Source organism: Strix aluco, chromosome 4 (assembly GCF_031877795.1).
Source record: "Strix aluco isolate bStrAlu1 chromosome 4, bStrAlu1.hap1, whole genome shotgun sequence".
Lineage (NCBI taxonomy): Eukaryota > Metazoa > Chordata > Aves > Strigiformes > Strigidae > Strix > Strix aluco.
In genome coordinates, this window is record NC_133934.1 from 54,044,259 (window position 1) to 54,063,659 (window position 19,401).

Here is a 19,401-nt window from a genome sequence, read left to right on the forward strand (position 1 = left end):
AGAAGGGTGCTTATCCCTTTCAAAACAAATGCAAAAGCAATTTCTGCAAAATAAATACGTTATTTATAGTGCTGTATCCGTGTAGCTATATCAGCACTCAGTGGCAATTCTATGAATATGGACAGAAACAGTATTTAAGAAAACTACCTTGGCAGATTGTTTAAAATTACGTCAGCTTGTAAATCTTATTTATCTGCATTGTGAATAGAAGCAAAACCACCCCAAATTTTGAAATACACAGATGAGAAGGAACAATGTGTAGGTTCTACATACTTTGGTGTATAGGAAATCCAGCATAGGTGGGAAATGAAGCAAATCATACATAAGCCCAACAATGCTACATTTTTTTAGTATGCCAGTTTATTACAGTGGATGTATGTCAGGGTACAGCTATTTTCAAACACCACTTGATACCAACCTCAGTTTGGGCTCACTCGTGCAATACAGTCACACTGAAAAGAAAAGCATGTTGTTTTCATTTTTCTGGTGTTTTTACAGCAGATTTTGTTTACCGTGGTTTTGGATCAAAAATATGCAGGTCTCAGCATCTGACCTTTCCTTGAGTTTTAGGGTAGCCTTGAATATCCTGCAAAGAGAAAACTGTCATGATCTGTTTTTCCTTCTCTGTTATATGATTGTCACCAATAAAAAGTGTTTTACTGTTACCTCTTAACTATTTTACACAGTAGATCAGGCTGAGTTAAGAGGTATAATTTATTTCAACTTCTTTAACTGCGCTGTGTTTTCGTTGCTGACTATTTGCCAAAAAATATCCCATGGAAATTCTTTTATCTGATGACTGCAAAGTACAGTGAGTTAGCAGTTAGTTATTTCCCTTTCCCTTAAATCATGAGATGGTATAACCCTGGCCTGCTAGGAAGTCATCAGGCTGTAGTTTATGATATAGCATAGGAAACTCTAGCAGGGTGTTGCATGATAGTTTTGCATTTTATTAGAAAGTATGATTTGAGGAAAAGCACACTAACTATAGGCTAGTGTAGGGTATAGATGAAGTAACCTTGTGGTTTAAAATTTCCATCCAACACTTTTATCGAGTTGACTGATTTTCTTCTGAGGTTTGGGTGGATTTTTTTCTTAATTACTGTTCAGACACTTTTGTATGAGTGTACTTAATTTCCAGTCCAAAGCAGCAATTGAAACAGCCATTCCATGATGTGCAAAGCATCCTAGGTGTGTACCTTCTCTGAAGCAGTAAGCACTGCTCCCTGTCAGTGAGTGCTGTGGCTAGCCAAACATTGTTGTTATTGGCCTGGGAAAATGCAAACGGATGGTACTGCATTAACCTGAGGCTGCAATTGCCCTGTGTAGAAAGAGGAGTGAGCACAGCACTCTGATAGGTTGTTTTTTTTTTTTTTCTTTTCTGGACAGACTTGCTTGCGGCCCTTAGCATCTGTTTTGGGAAGGAGCAAGTCTGCCTTTTACTCCTGACAAACCCATGCAAAGTCATGGAAGATCTGCTTTTTCAGTGCATAGACAGCACACAAATCACACAGCTGTGGCACAGAAATCAATCTGTTAAGATAACTATTGCTAATTATTCATCCTCTGGGAACAGAATGGCTTAAGATTTGGACTACAGAATACAGAGTAACAGAATACAGAGCTTTTCACCTCCTACATTACCGGACTTGTTGAATCAGAGCAGGGCCCAAAAGTCATTACCATCTGATGGCTGTGGGCCAGTGTGAAATGAGTTGTTGGGCTTTATCCAGATTCTAGTGGAGAAATTCCTGTCCAAATAGCATAACTATGGCTACAGTTGGCAGGGGCTGGAGTACTTACTGGCAGCCATGGCAGAGAGCTTGAGGACTGAATGTACACCAGGAGATGGCCTATCCTGATCAAATTTTTTTGCACCTACATGAGTCAATGAAAAGCTTAAATAGGCGATTTTTCTTCTGTGTGCAAGGTACCACTGTCTACAGACCTGTCAAACCAATGTTAACCATCATTATTTAAAATCAAGATATAATTAATCCTGATTGTTACTTCAGTGTGATTGTGGGGTGGGGATCTGTGATCACTTCTCTGTCATTTAAAAAATATTATAGCAAACCAAACTGAAAAACCACAAAGGGGTTTGTCACATGAGAAAGTTAGTATTTAGATGCGAAAGCTTAGTGCTCGTGGATTATCACGAAGTCTAAGGAGGGTTGGGAAGCAAAATGGAAGAATATGTCTAAGAAGGATTACTTGTTGGCATGGGGGTTAGGAGGGGTTTAGACTAGACATTAGTCATTCTCATGGTCATCCAGGGTAATGCTTTCATTTTACAGCACTTTATTTTCCTCATTTTCCTTTTCCTGGCTTCAGGATCTTTGTAGATGTGCCTGTCTGTAAAGGAGCTTAGGTGAAGCAAAGCATGGAGACACACACAAACACATTTAGAAAACAACAGTAACATGCTGCTTCTGAGCACACAGTCCCCATTCTCAGGTAGAGATTCATAACGGAGGCCATCACATCACATCACAATTTGCAGTGGTCCCAGTCCTATAGAGGAAAATATTTCCCAGGGGCAGTACTCTAAACAGACATAAAAGCCCTGGTGGTTGCCTGCCTGTCCTGGTGGAAGGTGCTTTGTACATGCTGGTGAATTTTAGTGGAAAAAGGGGGATAAGCTGAAAAAATGAACTTTGATGAAGGTATACCAGTCTGATGGCTCTCAACTCTTTTTGGTTAATTTCCCGATGCAGTAAGTTTCTCAGCAGACTTACAGTAACCTTATTTGTGATTCCACTTTTTCTGCAGTTCTCCCAAGCTGTGCTCGGTTCATCAGGTTCAGCTGGCCATAAGCAGACTGCAACAGAATAGGCCACAGCAGAGAAGCAGCCAAATTTAAATAGCCTGAAATCCCTTGCTTTCAGGGCACTTGGACATAGGTCCTTAGGAGAGCTTTCAAATCCCCAAGGGCTTCTAATCCCTAGACAGAGCCAGGGCTGCATGACCAACATGTGCTTGTTACAGCACAGCAGTAAATGCAAGATGAGTAGGCTGTTCACCATCTCAAACTGCATTTCACAGCTGAAATCAGGAGGAACTTCTTGCCAAACTGGAAGCTCCTGTGGGTTTCTACCTTCATGTTACATTCTGGGAAAGGCACAGCTGAAAATCTTTCTGCTCTGAAGTCAAGCAGACATAGAAGACAAAAGACCTTGTTGAAACTCAACTCCAAGTGAGAGAAGAAGGGTTCTTCCATGTTCCACAGTCATCTGCTGGGTGAGACATCTGAATTTCGAAGGCAAAAGATCTGCCCATTTTTTAGTAGCAGCCAGGAATTTAAGGCATGAAAGGAACAAGAAAATGGAGAGAGAAGAGTTTTTCTTTTTAGAAGATAGGAATGGACCTCATTGAAAGTATCTTATTGCTACCTCTTTTAATTTTATTTGATTTAATGTATTCAACACTAAACTGGAATGATTTTACACTAGTTTTGACCCTGGGCATTAGCTGAAAACAAAATCTTAGGCTACATCCCTACTTCAGACTCTTGGAAAGTGTAAGTTTGAATGCCAGCCTATTTGTCCTAAGTTTTCTAAAAACCAAACTACATCGCTAAACAGTCATTTTTGATGCTTTGATGGTACTTCAGATTTCTGATTCTAATTCAGCAGCTCCCACCTGTCTTATTTTAACTAAGGTTACAGCCAGGTCTAGGGATATAAGCTGCTCTTGTTTATGGCGAGTTCTGCAGAAGCAGTTCATGATCACATCCTCGATGAGTGATGGGCACAAATTGCACTGGAGCGTGACTGCCTTACACATTTGTTGAAAAAAGGAATGACCTACAGTTGTGTGTATTATGAGGAAGGTACATAGTTGTATAAATTTAACATCTTCAGGCACTTTTAAGTGTGTAATTAAACCTTTAATTTTTTTGTGCTAGGTGTAAAATGCTTTTGGTTTTGCACTCCCAGCTGAGGAAAGATCCCTGCTGAAACTGTAGATAGCTTGTAGAAAGAGCCATGGAAACGATACACAGAACAAACTGTTTCACTCAGTTGCCTCAAGGGGTAGAACTTCACTTTGTTGTGTCATGAATTAGAAGTTCACTCTTTGTTGTGTCATGAGCTAGAGGTCTGAAAATCCTTGACAGAAATATTGTTACCACTGAATGGGGAATATTCAATTAAGTAATACAGACAAAAATTGCTGATTGAAAGAGAATTTACTTAATCTCTAATCCTGTGACCCATGGAACAAACATCTGTTGATACTGATTTGTTGTACAGAGGCTGCATTTCAAAGTATCATAATTACATTATGAGAAACTAACTGCATTTTTTTCTTAATTTAAGCACCTATTGAGTCTTAAGGTACAGCTATGAGTACACAGATACACAATGTATCTTGAGTGAACTAATTCATTTAGTTCTAATTTTGCCAAATACTAGAATAAACAGTATGGGACTTCAACATCCAGTTGTGTCATGAATCCAGATAATATCTTGATGCTGGACACAAGGGTTACAAGCCCATAGTTTGTATATGTTATGTAACTAGTTTTCTGGTTTAAGAGGTGAGCTAATCAAAAATCCAGTTGGTTTCAATGGACTACATAGGTACTGAGCAAAGATCAAAACATATGTGTTTTGTATTTCATAGGTGTTCTAGTCTGATATGGTGAATGATTGTTTTTATATGTATCACCTTAATATTACTAATACACCTGTTATGCAAGGAATATGAAAGGAGTGGAAGGGCTATAATGTTCAAAAGCTGACACTTTTTTAAGTGAGCTGTTATGTGCAAAGCCCCACTTTTCCCACAACTAACACATTTCAGCTTTTTCCTGGTTTGCTAGGGACAAGCTTGCACATCTCTTGTTACACTGAAGAAAACTAAAGTCTGTCTGCCAGTTGTTGCCAGTGCCTGTCCACTTGCAGGGCTTCCCTGCCAGAGCTGGCACAGGAAAGGAGGGGTGTGCAGCTGGGAGGCATGACATGCACCCTTGTGCTCAGAGCACTGGCTGGTCCCATGCAACCAGGAGCACAGGCTGGACTTTGTTAGTCCTATCTGAGGGCAGTGGCTGGTTGAACAGCCTTGCTCTTCCTCTAGCGTTTCACTGCTTCAGGACCTTGTTCTTGTCTCGGTTGTAGTTTCCCATCCAAGCCCTGAAGTGTAACTACTTGTTCCCATCAGCTCTACCTGTTTATCCACTCCATCTCTGTAGGGATACAGTTCCACAATATATCATTCATGATGATGGAGGTTTGGGGATGATTTTAGTTAGAATCAAAGCAGCAGTTCAGGAGCCAATGAAAATAATAATAATAATGACAATTGGTTCTAAAGACTTAACAGTAAATCAAGAATTTCAGGCCTGCTCTTCAACTACTCCGTTGGAGACAGCTGTTTGTAAATGACGCTTTAGTAAGATTACTTACACGGAAGCAAAAGCAAAGTGAGAAATTGCCAGTTGAAGCTTTTCATGCTGATCTCATTTTTGTCTTTGAAGCTTAAAATATTCACAAGCACTGAAAGCTGCTATTTATGAGTAGAGCTGAGGGGGAATGTCACTTAAACAGCTCCTACCCCATCACCAACATCTCTAGCTGTACTCCACCAGCTCCATGGAGATTCAGTACTCTGATATTTTTAGAAGTAATCACCTCCATATATTTCAGTATTGTTCATGCTAAAACACATTCTTGCCTTTTACTTTGTTTATAGATTTTATTTTTTTTTATAGAAATTAACTTGTTTTCCAAGTAGTGCTTATGCAATTCAGTGACAGAAAGTGCTGTTGAACTTGAAAGAACACTTTCTGTTAAATCTTTGTTAAATTGTATGCCCATGTTCTGTTCTGCCTGGAGTGTACCATAAATCCCACTCATTTTTATGTCGTTCAGTGGATGTAGATATGTGCCAAGTATAGAGACAAAGAAAACGTGAAGGTGTAACCAAGGATTTGACCTGCGTAATGCAATAGGAGAAAAGCTGCACTCTGCAGTCTGGAAAGCACAACATCTCATTGGCAGCAGCAGAACTTGAACATCAGCACCTTTGATTTAATGCCACTGAGGCCCAATAAGCCTTAAACATGGTGACCATTTCAGAAGCTTCTACAGAAAACAGCTCTGTAGTGAATACCCACTTCAAATAACTTTCTCAAATTTTGATGGATAGAAATACTTTAAAGCCTTCATTCCAAGTCTTGCAATCCAGCCTAGAACTCTTTCTTTTTCCCCTCCCCCTTATATTTATAGCCAATTTTCTAGACAACATGCCCTTGCGAAGTTCTGGCAAGTTGAGCATGGAGACCAGAAAAGAAGATGGTGAGAGCACAGCACCTGCCCCTCCGCAGAAGAAGCTGTCTTGTCAGTGCCACCACCACTGTCCTGAGGACTCAGTCAACAGTACCTGCAGGTTTGTGGGATATATATTTGGTGGTGGAACATGGGAAAACCTATTTGTGGTAGCTCAGCAGTCCCAAGTTGGGTGTTAGTTTGTTTAAGTAGTAATATGTGAGTTGTTTATATATTGTGACTAAAAATCAGAGGTAATTTACCTAGATATCAGCTACATATTTATATTTTTATGTTAGTGTGTTTAAATCTTTACAGTTTTAGATAATACCTGTATTAATTCATTGCATATGAAATATTCTGAAGGTAGGAGTTTGCTTTTAAAGGTGCATGCAGTTAATGAGAGGAGACTTAATGGAGATATATTGAAATGTCAGTAAATGTTTATAAATTTATAATCATTCTCTATGAAACACCATTTATAGAACCCTGCTCTTGGTGTGTGTCTTTGCAATAGCCGAGACATCTTATGTAGATCCTCAAGGCTTTGTTTTTTTCCTTGCTTCCATGCTAAAAAGGAAGTGATCTTTTTCTTGAGGTGAAGTGTTGAGTATTTTCTTATACTGTCTATAGTCTTATGTTTGGTTTTGTGTTTAGAGTACTACAAACTTCTCATTTGGGTTGGATTCTGCTTCCTCAGATCCTTCTGCCTCCCTCGGGGAGAGGCATGTCCAGCTGTGCACAGTCCCCTTAAAGGCTCAGCCTTGGTCTGTGTTGCACTGATACTGCCTGAAGCAGCAGAGATGACTGAGGATGCCCCTGGTGAGATCAAGCTGCTGTTCGCCCACCCAAAAGCAGCTCTGGCTGGACACATACTATTGCTGTTAAATGAGAATAGTGGTCAAACACGTCTGTCTTAGCTTTAGGGGAATGTACAGTTTGCTTTAGCTGCAGCAAAGTAGGGCTGAGTTCTTCATGTTCCACACGTGAAATTTAAAGTTTTCTGCTTACTTAGAGCAGGTAAGATACTGGAGATATTCGCCATCAGCTATAGCCTAGTGGAGTTGTGGAGATGTGAGAAGCATCAAAGCAGGGCACAGATGTGGGTCCAGCTGGACATGCCAGTTGGGTATGCAGTGCTGTTTGAGATGAGGCAGTCTAACATTGTGTCAGCTCTTCAAGGCAGCACATTAATAAGATAGATGGGGGAAGGCTAAGGTAGCTGAAGATACTGATTGCTCTGTTGGATTTTTGAGTGTTGTTTTGTAGCCTTAATTCTGCTCAGCCTGCAGCTCCATGCTGAAGTGTATCAAAGTTTTGAGGACAGTTGTAAATACCATTTCCCCTTCCTATCCTCTTCCTTCAAACCCATGCTCTAGCCAGGAGTTAGACCTAACTGCTTTCACATGGCAGTCAGTTTAAAAAGCTGTAAAAACCCACTCTGATATCAATTTGCAGATCCCCTGCAGTGTGAATCAGCTGTTTCCTGTTCCTGCCCAGCAAGAGCCACTGCTTTCACATGTGCTGTCTCACACACAGTAACAGGGAAGTTGCAGATGACTTTTAAATCCATGAATTAGGAAACACAAAGGGATCCATGTTAAGGAACCCACTGAATAAGGTTTATACCCCAGCTGGGTAGGCCTGCTGTTGCCCATTGCTTTGTTGGCATCATTGACATTAAGTATTTTTCATGTTACCAGAAACTCATAGTAAATGTCCTATTAAAATGGATTTGTGCATTTTCCCCTCACTGCAGTACTTTAAGAAAACTCTTCAGAGTCCCCCTTACAGTGTCAAATACCAAACTTGGTTTTAGGTGTTAATGCCCAAGGATAGGCAGTTAGGTGGTAATAAAACACAAAGTTATAACCTCTTTGTCTTCATATTCTTTGCACATTCAGGCTTGAATGTTTTACTTGAGTGACAATTTTTTTTCTAACTTAGACATCAAAATAATAATTGAAACTGGAATTTACCTATCAAATATTAGTCACTTTTCTGTCTGGGAAAATGGAAACAGTCAAAAGACTTGCATTAGAGCTACTCCTCTTTCCTATCCAGTGCTGTCACCTGAGCAGTATCTACCTTGCCATTTGCCTATTGAGCACAGCATAAGGGAAAAATTGCTGAAGAGTTCAGAGTAGTACAAAACAAAAAATTTAAATTAACTTAAATACCCTGCCTTCACGGCTTGTCAGCAATAATCCTTTTCAGGAGGGTGATCATTGCTATGGTTCCTGTGCAGTGGTACAAGAACTGCAGTGAGGTACAAAGGACAACACCCCTTATTTTCACTACATCTGTTTAACTGTTAGTCTGTAATCATTTGCTTCTTAAATTCCCTACTACATAGCTGAAATTCCAGATAAAAGTGAAATAGGATGTTACAGAGAAAAGAGGTTCATAAGTCTGTTGTTGGGAAAGAATAGTTACTAGGTCTCCAGTTAGCTGGCTGGGTTTGAGACCAGGTTTCAAAAGATTTGACCAGGACCAACCAAGTTATCCCAGATTATTGATTTCCCCTGTGTTGTTTTGGGATCATCCTACTAGTCAGGCAGTAACTTTCATATTTCATCCTACTCCCAACAAGTATTGGTAGTTTTAAAGCACTCAGGAATTCTCACTGAACCTCTCTTTAAAGGAAGTTTCCCCATATTGAAGTTCAAGCAGTATCAATCACACTGTGTTTGAAGAATAAATAAACTGCTCCAGATTAAAAGTTACTGCATTCATTATCTCCTTCCCTCAGATATAGCCACTAAAAAGTCTTCTACATTTTATATTCGAAAAGCCCAAACCTTTTCTCAGCTCTGTCAGTCTGTTAAGCTTTGGGCTGTGCTTGAACCTGCAGAGCTTGGATCTGCAAGCCCTGCAAGGGATGAGCCAGCATGTGCTGGGGCACCCAAGGGCCTGGCAAAGCCTTGACACCCAAGAGATTCACAAGACATATCCATAGGCAGGGCTTGAGCTCTGGAGAGTATCACTGTCCCTACCAGGGCTCTCACCAAAGCAGGGTGTGCCTTTGTGGACTCAGGAGCAACGAGGGCTCTGAAAGTTCAATGGGAAAGCATTTCCAGCTGTGTTTGAATTAAACCTCCTAGAATAAAATAGCTGGTCCTATTGCAATCACCATTAAAACTGTCTCAAAAAGAAGTCTGCCATCCCACCTGAAGATTTTGGTCTGCTACCACTGATATTTATCTATTAAAGTATAGATCCTGCCTGTAGATACCAGTAGTAGTACCAGTAGTCTGTGTTTATATAAAAATGAGGACATCTGGTGGCCATTTAAAATCCTCTCCGTGATTGTATTTTTAGAATTTTAAAAGTCAGTATTCTTTAACCACATCTGTATCAAATCCTCTAACAGCCTGTTGTGTTTCTATACAGAATTTCCCTTTCTTTATACTTCCACAGTTTAAGTCTAATAATACTTCAGGGAGCTAAGGATAACACTGGAGCTTAAAATGCAGATTGCTTTCTGTATCAACAGAAAAGCAGTAGGTCTAGTTAGAGTGTGCTTTGAAAATGGGGCAATCCACAAGCACAAGTTTTGGAAGACCCATTACAGGGTCACCTCCTCCAGAGAGGGTTTGTGTCAGGAAGCAGTGAAAGGGGACCAAGCCAGGAGCTGAGGGTGAACTAGGGCTAGCCATATCCTCACCCACCAGAACCCCATTCCCCCAAGGGTACCTGAACACAACAGAGAGAGATAGCTCCCTTGATGGCCCTTCACATGGCTAGTAGTGGTCTGGATCCGGGCAGGAGATGGGGATGGAGACAGACACTCCTGTACTATCACTTTACAAGGGGTTAGATGCTCAGACCTGAGTTTAAATGGAGCCCCTGGTCAAGGGGTGTGTATAGGTGGGGGATCCTGGGTGAGGCCACTCAAGGCAATTGAAGTTCATTAGTGTGCTCAGGGCCCTGACAATTGAGATCTTTGCAGAAGATTTGTAATCCTCTGCTTGTAAAGGGTGTGTTAACCTTCAGCATGTTGAAACTTTATTCTTCTTTCTGAACATCTGTGCAATTCATAAAGGCTTTCAGTAAAGAAGCTCAAAGCTGTTTTGAACACAACCAGGACCTTGTTCTACTGTTCCGTTTCAAGTTTTGTGTGTACAAAGTGAATGAACGGGCAGTTTTGTCTAATCATAATTAATTGCATATTTTAAAAAGTAGTTTTAGATTTAATTGGCTTTGACTGTAATAGGATTGCAGTAAAGGCAGGGGCTGATTAGGTACCTTGTTGTACTTTATTTTCCATTCACAAATAAAAGCTGGCAGTTTTAAAGATTGAGCTGATAGAGTTTAATTTCTTATCTGTTGCCTACTGGTCATGATTGTGTTTCTGCCCAACTGTGTCTTGAGGTAACTTTGGTTATCTAAAGCAATAAAAAAATTAAGTTTCTTTTTCAGTGTTACCAGAGGTGATAATTCACTTGAGTGATGTTATTTTCATTCTCCTGTTCTCCAGATGATAGTATTGAATTTTCTTTGTAATTTGATGTGTAGAAGGAAGAAGTCTCAGCAGTGGACCAAAGCACTGAGTTCAGGCAACTTTTCTTTTAAGCAACTTTATTTTTTAGGGTAAAGTTGAACATTTTCTCGTAAAGGGGCTATGTTGAGATCTTACAAGTTAGCCTTTCAAATTTTTTATGTCTATTATTATTTTTTAATGTAATCATTTATACAGGGCTGTACTGGAGGCAGTTAAGTCCCCTTTGATGATTAAAACAAAAAACTAAAGGTCAACAGAGAAAAATTCTTGCAAGCTCCAGTCTTTACTTGCCCCCTCTGCCAGGGCCATATGTCTCAAAAGCAGCTCAGTAGGTGACTTTGCCCCAAGTGTTTGGAAGTGCAAAGCCCCCCTTGCCATGCTTTTCAGCTGTGCCTCAGAAATTCCTTGTTCTTAGTTTTGTTCAGGGCTTGCCCATTAGGTATTTAGTATAAACCTCAAGGTAAATAGTAATGCAAGTCTAGTCTCCCTGTACTGAGACCTGTTGCATGACTCTCAGATAGATTTTCAGCATGTGGGAGTACTTTGGTGTCACTGTACAGAAGTGCTGGAGTACCTAAGTCTTCCCTTGCATATTGAATTTACTTGTACCAAAAAAAATTCAGAACAACAAATATCTGTTAAGTCTGTCCTAGTATTGAATAAGGAGCTACATCGTACAAATTCAACTGCGGTGTAATCTTGAGGTCAAGGTAAAAAAAAAAACAAAAACATTTTTCTGTGTTTAAATTTTGGAGACGAAAGAAAGGAGTAAAAGAAAAAGGGAAAATGAAAAGAGGAGGATGAGTAGCTTTATTTTGACTGTCTGCTTCTTGATAGTTCTTACATCTACTGAGATGGATTTTGCACATAAGTGAAAGGTGCACATAAGTGAAAGTGAGAGAGCCCTGGTGTAAATGCAGAGATACCCATGCTTGGTGTTATTGCCATATCCCAAGTTGTACTCTCAGGTCTGTAGTCCTGTCAAATCTCATGTACTTAGCATGAAGCCTGGACAGTTTCTAGGTCTCTCCCTCACAGATTGGCATAATGGCTTGTTTTCTGCGTTGTGACCCCACGTGTCAGGGAGAAATGTTTGATCTGATTTGTGATTTAGTAGAATAATGCAAGACACATTTGGTGGGACAGGTCATGTCTCAGTCCCAGGAGAATAGTATAGGCAGATAGTATGGAGAAAATATTGATTGATAGACCTATATATGGTATATGAAAAGATGCTCTGCTAGGATGTGTTGAGTACTCTCCTTTCTCTCTGTGTGTAGAGTCATCACTGAGCACCCAGAGAGTCAAAAGGTACCATACATGGCAGAGCATGTATGGTAAGACCAGCATCACCATCTTGGAGACTAGTGCAGCCAGCAACTGTGGCCCACTGTGGGCCAGCTTCTTTGCTTTGTTACACCTGTATGACTCTCCTTGCCTTCAGAGTAGTTGTGCAAACATCTGAAGGTGTTATCTGGCTCAACAACTGTGTAGTGCTCTTCTCACTTGGTTTTGTGTTATTTCCCTGATGCACAACTGCTAACTGTATTTTTTTTTTCTGAAAAATTAGCCTGTGTTGAACACATTTACAGTGACTCTTTGTTTTATGGATGGTGTTCAAAGACAGTGTTTTGCTAAATTTGGCCTTCATCATCTTCCTTAAGTGAAGGATGCAACAAAATATGTGAATTAGATGCAGATTGGGAGTTGGCCAATTTTCGAGTTAGATTATTTCAGCCAGTCTTTACAGAAGAATATGAACTTCCCAGTTTCTGTACATAATATAATCTAACATTTTTTGATCATTTTTAAAAACAGTGCAGAAACTTGTCATGTTGCTTTTGATGGAAATGGAAAGATGCTGTGGCTCTTTCTGATATCAAAACCAGGAATATAAAGAGGAGGAGTGAACAAAAATAATAATACTCATATGGACTCAATTACAAATAAAGATAAGGAATCTTTTCATCAAGTTATTTAACCCATCTGTTTGTGATAGACACTGAACGAGGGAAAGATGTTGCTTTTCAAGTTATATATTGCTAGCCCTGGCTGCATCACACACACACACAGAGCAGGACCGGAAACCTTCAGCAGTCAAGTTTTGGTAGCTGAGGTATTGCATCTTCTGTGAGAAATGGCTGTTGGCCAGTGAGGACATCTGTGTGAGCAGCTGCAAAGCTGTTGGCCTCTGTTCCTCTCTTCTGACATTTAGTAAAGGTCTCAGTTAAGATCACATCTTTCTTTCTGGTAATCTGTAATTGTAGCAGTACCTTCTACACCAGTGTCTGTCAGTGTTTCCGTTACTAACTCCCTCTATTTTCCTGGCATTTGACTTGGCTGTAAAAATTCACTCTTGGCAAATATGTGACATACCAAATCTGTGCTTATTAATGATCACATTCAAAATGTATTTTATCGTTCTCCTGCACCATACTCTAATAAGGTGATGCTTTAGTGGAGGAGGTTAGTGGATGTGTACCTGGATGTATTCAGTAACATCAGGTTGAGTTCCTTCTTTACACACCATTCACAGAATCAAATTATGCAGAATTCAAATTACAGAGCTTAAAAAAATAATAATTCTATACTGCAAATTTTTGCTCGGAAGTGGAGAACAGGTTTCTTGTATTGCTTTGCCTGCATCAGTGATATACATGTTTCTATTTGTGCAGTCATCAAAATAAACATCAAATTGGAGACAATGTAGATTTATCTGACTTATTTCTGACTTACTATAATAGTAAGTACAGTTTCATTTCTACCATAGGCAGGTGTGAGATAGGGTAATCAATAAAACAGCAGGGGTATGCCCTGCCCTTTCCTTGAAGTGTGTGGTCCATCCGACATCCTGTGAACCAGAAGAGGTCAGGGATGGGAGGGGGGAAGCAGGTAAGAGAGACTTCGTTCTTTTCAGAAGAGTCACTTCTACCTCTTGCCCAAATACCTGAGGAAGTTTCAGTAAAATAATGAGTTCTTACATTGCGTGAAAACTTCTTGGGTGGTTGGTTGGTTTTTTTTTTTCCTTAGAGGTAGAAATAAGCAGTACCAATGTTATTCTGCTCAGCATTGCTATTTTTAATTGTCTCACACTTTTTCTTCATTACTGTTGTCTGTAAAGAGCATGATTTAACCTTATTGTTGGAGCTTTGTAACTTTTCTGTTTTGCTCTATCCAGTCTAATTTTGTTTATCTTTTTAAATTTGGAGGAAAATTTTCATAGGAACTAAGGTGCTTGAGGAGCCTGAATTTAATTTTCAGAAATGAGCCACGAATCAGCGTCAGTCCCATGGCAAGTCAGAAAAAAAAAGAAATAAAGCTGCTGACTTTCCTGCTTTTTTTTTTCCTTTTGCAAACAATTTGACTTTGGTGAACTGAGTGTTTTGGTTTTTGCTGGGGACTGTTAGCTGTGGAGTTCATTTTTGTGTTTCAGTTGATTGCAATTTATTGTTTTGTTGCTCTGTCCCCTGGGTTAAACTTACTCATTACTTTGAATCAAAGGCACCATGCAAACAAATAAAATCAAATCTAATGTAATATTCTACTCTAATGGATTCCTTACAGTCTCTCTTCTTGGCAATCCTATTGTTCCTATCTTTTAAGCTTAAGCAATGAAATCACGGTGGTTGTTGCCCAAAAGGGTTGCTGTCTCCTTTGCCTTACTTGCATGCACAATGTCGAAGAAGGGTAGAAGTCATCGCTGGCTTCTCCGAGAAAGTAATTTGTAACATGCAACTGGTTACATTTCAAATCCAGAAGTCAATAACATGTGATAGATTATTATTTGAAGTAATAAGCTTACTGTGGCTAGACCCTGCGCGACTAATATAAAAATATGCCACAGCAAATGTTTGACATGATCCTATCCAGCATCTCTCTGTCGTGTAGCTAATACTTACAAATTGTGTTTATCTCTTATATGTGTAACCGTGCCTCTTGTTTTCTCCATCTTCATTGCCTTTGCTGTTTTTGCTCTGTTAGACTCTTCTTTCATTCAAGTAAGGAGCAAATCATCTGAAATTTTGCTGTGTTTAAATTTTCTAATCCTTTTTTCTTTTTACTTCCTTGTTTTAACTGAGTTTGTTTCTTCTCTTCTGAAAAATACTCATTGCACATAATAACCAGTGTTATTTTCCTGGGGAAATAACAGAATATTTTATTTTTATGTGACTTAAATGTCTTATATTAAAGAGTTTTTTCTTTATTTTTGGATCCTCTTCCTGCAAATCAGTCAATTTATGTTTCTTACACACATTACGTATCTCCCTCAGAGTGCTGAGAAATTAATGTACAGCAGTCTCAGTAAAATGCAGCCACACTTTTTGTGCCCTCCTCCCCTTCTTTTCATAGCTTTCAGGCATTTGACCTTCATCGAGGAAGGACATTTATCACCAGCACCATCTAGCCATCTGTTAGTATACTTGTCTTCCCTGGTGCATGTTCTTGTAAACGGAAGCATTATGGATCACTTTAGGCTTGTAACCCAAGTAAACAGTTATGAAGGGTGTTGATGATAACTCAAGGACTCATACACAAGAGTGTTGCAGTTTGTAATATGGTTACAACAGGAATCACAAATCACTCTTAATAATATTTTATGTTTAGTATCTCAAAAATGTTTCTTTCTTCAGGTCACTACCATGGTGCAAATATCCATGCCTTGTTCCATGCACAAGGCAGACCTACTGTGGTGTTGATGTTGCATTTATATAGGTCTCCAAAGTCCTAACACACTCATGACCATAGGCAGAGAATTGACATGTTTGCTAGTGGGGTTTATAGCTGTGAAATGTTGGAAAGGTAAGTGTATCAACTCCAAGGCAGAGCCTCCTTTGTGTGTGCAAGAGCTGGTCCACAGCACTGTCAGCTGTTGGACTGCATTGCGAGAGGTTGCCTTGGGTGCCTGTCTTCCAGCCTGCCTTAGTACCTTGATTTGTTAATGGCAGATTTGCCTTGCAAGGAACAAAGTTAAGACTATATTCAGCAGCACATTTTCACTTCAGAGCCTTTTCCTGATTCATTCTTTCCAATCCTCAGCACTGATGGCTACTGCTTCACCATAATAGAAGAAGATGAGTCTGGTGGACATTTAGTCACCAAGGGATGTCTTGGATTAGAGGGCTCAGACTTCCAGTGTCGGGTAAGAAAGCATTTGCTGCCAGAGTGTCACTTGGCTTTTTGATAGCTTCCAATTGAAGTGCACTCAACAGACATTACTATGTCCATGTTTTTCACTTCTGTTCATTTGGCAGATGATTCCTCTGCATTGATTGCTGAGGGGAGTGCATTTATATCCGCGAATGATGATATTATAGCTGCTCCTAACAATAACTTAGGTTTTTGGTTTTGGCACTGCTGTTACTAGTAACACTCCTGCTCAGAGGAAGTTTGAATTTAGAAAAATGCAGTCTAATTTCTGAAGTCTCCGTGGTAGCTAAAGTTAGTTAGGATGTTATTTGATGGACCACAGAGACCTTAATGTGTTACATGCAGTTGCACTTTGGTTTTGGATTTCTGGTGCCAGAAATTCACTCTGAGTACAGTGATCACCTGGTGGAGAGAAAATCTCATTGCAGGAATGGAAAGGGTATGGGAAATGGAGCAAGGAGGCTCTAAAAGTGTTTGCCTTTCCTAATATTAACCATAAATGACTTTACATGAGCACAGGAACAGTCTAACCATCAAGGTCCGTGGAAGGTATTTTACCCAGCTTCCCATAAGAGCCAAAGCAGCAGCTAAATTAGTCCACACAGCAGTTCCTATATGATTCTCGCTAAACTGTTTTGAATACCCACGTTAACTTATTTTTGTAATATAAGCCTAACTGTTGGATGTGTGTGACTTTCACAGTACTGTCTTGCACCATTAGAGTCTTCTGTAGCACTAGGGCACTGATAGAAATACATTAGTGGTGAATTAATCTCTTAATTATCTAGCTGATATGTTGCTGGATATGCTCGGTAGTAGAAATCCTTGCTCCACACATCCTGGAAATCTGTTACAGACTGCAGTCCAGCTAACAAGCACATCTTTCTCTCAAGTGCCAGAATGACAGTGTACATTTGCAATACAGATAATTTGTTGCTTTCTATCAAATTGTTTATTGCAGGACACTCCTATTCCACACCAAAGAAGATCTATTGAATGTTGCACAGGCCAAGATTACTGTAACAAACACCTTCACCCTACGCTGCCACCACTGAAAAATCGTGGTAAGGGGAAGTAAATCCAGTCCTAAACTGATCTTTTCCTGCTGTTGCTCTTTGTGCCTTAGGAAGAAACAAAGCACCCCCCTCCAACTGCATGTGATTAGAGAGATAAACTCCATTAAACAGTATCGCTGAATTCCTATCGGTCACATGGGGAGTGGTGCCTTGACCTGTGGTTGCTGGTACTTGCTATCATTCCATTGCATGCATGCAGTGAGCACCAGATGCATTAGTCGCACGGTATTGTCCTAGCACAGACCTGCTGGTTATCAGTGATCATCCCAAAGACTTAGGTTAGTCCTGACAAAGGACGCCTCTTGCTGTGTATGTTTTTAGCCCGATAATAAAATTGAATCCTCTTTCTAGTCCCTGCAACGTGCATTTCTATTGTTCGTAACTCCACGCACATCTGGGAAGAGGGTTCCAGTGTATAATCAGTTAGTTCAAGTTGACTGAAGTCCATTAGGCTTTTCTCATTTAAAAGACCTGATAATTCAGCACTAGGACAATAACTAGTCACTAAAGTGGATTTTCTACTTGAAAAATGTAGCTGAAAATAGAATGTAAAGTAAGAACTCATGCACTGACTAATTTTTTTTTTATTTGTTATTTGAGAAGAAATGGATGTGTATTAACTTAGTAGATTCTGGGGCAAGGTTTCAGCTTTTTGTTTGTTTGTTTAAACATCACTTTCTAAAAGTTGGTAAAACTATTTGGCTGGATGTTGCAGAATATGTTTTACAGAAATGTATTCCTAAGTGAGTGTAATTCATCCATGATAAACTCTTGGCATTGGCAGCAACAGCCAAGATTTGTGGTGGTCAGCATTGAGTTTAGTTTGCAAGAGTCTGTTCAAGGTTGCAGGAGAATTTGTAATTGTGGCGTTCTGAATTGAAAATCCAGATCAGTGTGCAGATGCACTCTTAATTACGCAAACAGCAGATACTTACACAAATGCATGCTCAGAGAAAGCTTTCACTCATATAAGCTGTTCCCTTCATGCCTATGAAATTCTGCACAGATGGGCTGCAGAATCAGGCCTATGGAGAGTAGTATGTAAATATTTCACTGTTTACTAGCAAGCGATTAAGTCAGTGAAACCTCATAAAATTCTGACTTCCAACATAAGAGTTATGTACTACTTTTTTGTTTTTGAATTTTAAAAAGTTCTTTGGACTGAGAAGATCCAAAAGGAAGTAAATATTTGTTCACACTTACTTAGTACATCAATAAATATCATTTCAGTTTGGAAAACACTGCCATGATTTCTTCTTGGTGCTTACTGAGTTTATTCTACATTAAAACTACTTAAAAATACTGAATCAATGCCTAACACTAGACATCTGCCTCTTCAAGATTTTAGTTATTTGGCAATACTATCTGCTGGTTATACAGAAAGCAATAAAACCAAGTTTTGGTTGTGGCAGTAGTTGTTTAGATCGATGTTGGTTTTGATCTGTGTGTATATGGGGTAAATAAAGCATCACTTGGGCACCGTGGTAGCAGACCAATTAAATAGTAGAGAGAACATTTGTTGAAAGAAAAAAATTCATAGAGCTGGAACAGGATTCTAGCTGCTCAGTGTTGCAAAGTTGTCTATTTTAGTGTAACAAACAAAAGGCAATGTATTCACTCAACATATTCTGAAGACTTTTGTTTGAAATAAGCTCTCGCACTACTGGTATCCTGATAGTATATTGTAGAAATAGATTTCAGGAGCTGCTTCATTAAATATGGCTGGACAGGGCTGAAGTCAGCACCTTTATTAAAGCCTTAAGTAAATATGTCATTCTTGGTGCCAGGCCTGTTTTAATTTGTCGTTGCTGTATCCTAGTAGGAACACTCAGAGGAAAGCCATAGTTTGAACTGTAAATCCTCACTGCAACCAGGTACAAATACAGTGTACAAATAGACACATCTGCCAGTGCCCAGTACTATGGCTCTCATCATTGTTCCTATTGGAAACATTTAGATTAGGTTGTGATTGACTGAGTACTGTTAGAATTGTATATAAAATTTAACATAAACTGTAAGTACAAAGGAAGGGAAGATGAACTTAAAAACAAGCTTCTACGAACAACTTTCTGACCTCCAGGATTCCATGAAAAAAATATGTATGTTCCTCAGCATTTAAAAAAAACAAACAGAAATTTGGCTTCTGATGAATTTATGTCTGAGGTCGTATCTCATGGGAAACAGATTCTAGGGAGAGCATCCAGATGCAGGTCAGAGGTCACTGAACTGCAAATTAACCTATGCATCAAGGTAACATCTACAAAGACAAGCGACTTGTGTTCTCAGAGTGCTTTTCCAGACCTGACATGTGGTGGAAAGTGGATTTTACCTGCCCTGCCCCATGAAAAGAAAGGAGGACCACATACATGAAAGTGGGAGCTAGAAGAATTAACACTGGTCAAAG

The 19,401-nt window shown here is 39.5% G+C and overlaps 1 protein-coding gene across 2 annotated transcripts in view; it reads left to right on the forward strand.

The window, feature by feature from the left end:
• BMPR1B (bone morphogenetic protein receptor type 1B) overlaps positions 1-19,401 on the forward strand; it is a 260,811-nt gene that overhangs the window by 220,242 nt on the left and 21,168 nt on the right. For both annotated transcript variants that reach the window (XM_074823137.1, XM_074823138.1), the window contains exons 3-5: positions 6,231-6,390; positions 15,811-15,913; positions 16,883-16,985. In XM_074823137.1, coding sequence (XP_074679238.1) covers positions 6,248-6,390; positions 15,811-15,913; positions 16,883-16,985 — 349 coding nt within the window. In that variant the 5' untranslated portion in view covers positions 6,231-6,247. The remainder of the gene's footprint in view (positions 1-6,230; positions 6,391-15,810; positions 15,914-16,882; positions 16,986-19,401) is intronic.